This window comes from Dasypus novemcinctus, chromosome 27 (assembly GCF_030445035.2).
Source record: "Dasypus novemcinctus isolate mDasNov1 chromosome 27, mDasNov1.1.hap2, whole genome shotgun sequence".
NCBI lineage: Eukaryota > Metazoa > Chordata > Mammalia > Cingulata > Dasypodidae > Dasypus > Dasypus novemcinctus.
This window is the reverse complement of record NC_080699.1, coordinates 30,542,257-30,546,425: the sequence shown is the minus strand read 5'-3', so window position 1 is coordinate 30,546,425 and position 4,169 is coordinate 30,542,257. Positions and strand designations below refer to the sequence as shown.

Genomic DNA, 4,169 nt, shown 5'->3' with positions numbered 1-4,169 from the left:
GAAGGGTTGAAGCCTGACAATTACCAGTTGTCACCTTTTCCTCTCTGTACTCCTTTCCCTCATATATACCATTTCACTTCACTCATTTTATTAGCTCTTTTTTTCTTTCACTTCCCTAGATACCAATTTTTAGGCATAATATCTTTCCAAACCTCTATTAGAAAACTGCAAAAATAGAAATTAATAAATAAGCAAATGGACCGATAAATAGAAAACAATATTGATTTAAGGGTAATAGTTATTCAAACTTCAAACCGGGAAGAGCCATGATTAATGACAGCCTTACTAAAAAGGTAAAAAATGAATAGTTGGTGTGATTATTCCAAACTGCTCTATGACATTTGGCTACTGGCCTTTGGTGTAATTGTGTATTTTTTATTCTTCAAAAGATTATAAATGTCCATGGAGGAGCTCCAGTATACTGAGTTTTTAGAAAGTTCAGGGAGCTTGACATCATGGGGAAGAACTAGGAGATCAGAATTTAGGCCAATACAACTAAAACAAAAGCCTTCTATCTGTCTGTCTGTTTATCCATTCATCCCTCCACCTAGCTAGAGTGTCAAGTGAACCATACTTGCCAGTGCCACCCTAATATTCCACTTTGAATCAGAAAAGAGCCGTGCCAACACAGATCTTTGGTTACATAAGGATTAGGCAGAGGCTCAGCAGAGATAGAACTGTCGGCAGGAATAAAATATTCAAATGTCAGATCCCTCCTAGAGAACTACCAGAGTTTGTTTGTTTCTCTGTGAAGATGAGCTTTGTGACCTATGGCAATTCCTTTTGTCCCCCTAACCCTTTCGGAGGGCCTGATCACACTTCTGTGTAACCAAAGAGCTCACATGCATTAAAGATCACATGTCCAAATGGAAGGCATCAGGAGGGGATTCCTTCTGTCTTGGGCTTCTCTAAGCTGGGATACAATAATCACATGCTGTGACAAATGTTTGGTAATTTTGCCAAAAGAACATGCAAAGGTGCCAACACAATCTTTTTGGTATTTTATGGGGGGAATGCTAATGTACTTATTGGGAATTGGGAGGGAGAAGTTGAATAACTTACAACATGGGTGAGGTTTTTCTTTAACTTCTGAGGTGAAAGGGGATTGTTTTTCTGAGCAACACTAGAGGGCATTTACCTCATTTCCAATAAAATTGTCCAGAAAGTCATCTCTGGAAGAAGTACCAAAGAAACAAGTATATTTCTGGGCAACAGCATGGATGCCATCCACATGGGCCTGTTGCAAGGCAAAGTTCCTGCTGTGTGTGGTAGAGGTGTTGCAGAGTTCTCCTTATGATGTGCTAGTCATGTTCTTTAGTGCCCATTCCTTCATGGCCCAACCCTGATCAGCAATTCAGCATAAGCCCCTGTGAGATCCGATCAAATTACACTCCTTTTCGTTGTCAACACAGCCTTCAAAAGAGAGTTGTCAAATTCAGCTGGGCTCTGCAACAGGGATAACCAAACAATAGATATTGGGCCAAATCCTACCCATTGCTTACTTTTGTAAATAAAGTTTTATTGAAATAAAGCCACATCCACTTCTCTACATATTTTCTATGGCTGCATTTATGCTACAAGAGCAGAGTCGACTATTTGCAAAAGAGATCATAAGACCCACAAAGCCTAAAATATTTACTATCTTGACCTTCAGAGAAAAGTTTTACTAACCTCTAGTCTATGAGAATGGGAAAGAAATCAATATCTTTTAGAATTGATTCCCAGATATGTTTATGAAAAAACAACTTATAACTGGCATGGATAGATTTTTTAAAAATATTTTAATACCCTAATGAGGAGAAAATCAACATTACCCACTACTGGATTAGTGACCTCCTTCTGAAGTAATCTGGCGACCTGTGAGTTTTTTCAAGGCTTGCTTAACATCTTTGTTTCTCAGAGTGTAAATTGTGGGGTTCAGCATGGGGGTGACTACATTGCCAAATATCTGCACTGGGGTTACCAGCACCTCGCTCAAGGACGGCTGAGTGTATATGAGGGCACAAGGTCCAAAGAACAGCGTGACCACTGAGAGGTGGGAAACACAGGTGGAGGCCGCCTTGCGCCTGCCCTCAGCTGAGTGCATCTTTAGGATCGCGATGACAATGCGGACATACGAGGCAAGGATGAGGAAGAAGCAGGTCATGGGCACAAGGCCGATGTTGGTGAAACTCACAGTCTCAATGATAAGGGTGTCCCCACAGGCCAATTTGACCACAGGAAAGATGTCACAAAAGAAATAGTCCACCTCGTTAGACCCACAATACGGCAGTTGGAAGGTCAGTGTGGTGAGAATTGTGGCATGAAAGGAACTGGTAAACCAGGTGCCAGCAGCCAAGAGGGCACACACCCTGCGGTTCATGATGATGGTATAGCGCAGTCGGTGACAGATGGCAGCAAACCGGTCGTAGGCCATCACCGTGTAGAGCAGGCACTCCGTGCTGCCCAGAAAGTGGTAAAAAAAGACCTGGGACATGCAGCCCCCCATTGAGATGACGCCGTTCCTCACTAGCATGATGGCTAACAGCTTTGGGGTGCTCACAGAAGAGAAACCAATGTCCAGCACTGAGAGGTTACAAAGAAAAAAATACATAGGGGTATGGAGGTGGGAATCAGATATCACAGCTAAAAGGATGAGCATATTTCCCAGAAGAGTGCAAAGGTAGAAGATCAGGAAAACAGCAAAGAGAACGTTTTCTTGCCCTTCTGTGTGGGGGATGCCCAACAGGATAAACTCTGTTATCAGCGTGTGATTCTGTATCGCCATAGAGGTGACAATTTATCCTGGATAAAGAAGAAAAATCACAATAAGTTAGTGACTCAAAGCATCAGTTTCCATTTCTTGCTACCATTCCCATTTTTCATGCAAGAGTCAAAGAAATGTGGCATAGTCAGTATACGCAAAAAGAGATAGGCAATCATAGCTCCTATTAATGGCAGGACCAGCAAATATACCCTAAATGGAAGTGCAGTCTCTGGGCATAGGACCAAATGCAGGTTACTTGACAGGAACATGAGCAGATTTCATTTTATTGTCATCAGATAAAGAACAAACGACAGAGTAAAAGCATTGAAGATTAAGGTAAGAAGGTTAAAGACAAAGGAAAAGAAAATAGGGGAAAAAAGAGGGAAAATATGATGCATTAATATTTTAATAGAACTTTCATAACCATGTTTAAGCCTTAATACAATCCTATAAGAAAAGTATTATTTCCATTTTTTAATTGATAAAGAAATCATGATTCAGGTAAGTTAAATAACTTTCCAATTTCTCATATAGAGCAAATCAAAGCCTTCTAAATTCATTTTTCTATATTGCGGAGGGATAGAAAATAATTTTGAAGATGCAAAGAAAAGGGAAATTAATATATTCTCTGAAATGACTGGATTTAGTTTAAACATTCATTTTTTATTAGGACTTTCCAACCACAATCCTACCAAGAGTACAAAAAAAAAAACTTTAAATGGAGAATTTTATAACTCCCAGGACATATAATTTCTCTTTACAAAACTTTGACTTACTCTCCCTTTTTTTATTGTTTTAATGTAAATTCTAATTCACTGTAAATCTTACCCATTGGTCTTATATTTACTCCTTGGGGACATAATAAACAAAATATCAATCCTTTGAAGAATCCTCAAAAATTTGGAGGATTTGGTTTAACCATGTACTTTTTTTTTGATGCTACCTAAGTGGGTTGATGTTCAGTTCTTCTCATGTTTTCATTGCATTATCCCTGTCTTATGGTCTGCTATTGTTGAACACTGTAGACGGATCTATATAGTGAAGAATGGTATCATTGTCTTCCTCTCTATATTTCTGTTAGTGCACGCTAACTTTTCATCAACCTTCGAAGCAACTTTGATTATGCCTGAAACAGAATTATCTCATAAGTGAAATTGTCAGAGGATTTTCACTCTAGTTTCTACTATTCAGTGCCAGAAACATTTTTATGTTTTATTTCTATAAAATTATAGTGTACAGTCATCCAACTTCATCATTTTGGATTTACCTATCATCTAAGCAATCATCCAGGCCAAGGAGGAAGAAATGTTGAATTTACGTAGACTAATGAAGTCCATCACATAGTAACGAATTAGATGTGAGGGCAGGAGGCAAGAGTGAAGTAAGAGAAGGAATAACCAAACTTAAAAGACTAGGTGGCTAG

At 39.1% G+C, this 4,169-nt stretch overlaps 1 protein-coding gene across 1 annotated transcript; it reads right to left on the bottom strand.

Moving 5' to 3' along the window:
* Positions 1–1,825: 1,825 nt before the first annotated feature.
* Positions 1,826–2,767, bottom strand: LOC101439565 (olfactory receptor 10D3-like). The gene has a single exon (XM_004459582.2). It carries the CDS (start codon positions 2,765–2,767, stop codon positions 1,826–1,828), a length of 942 nt encoding a protein of 313 aa, XP_004459639.2.
* Positions 2,768–4,169: the final 1,402 nt, after the last annotated feature.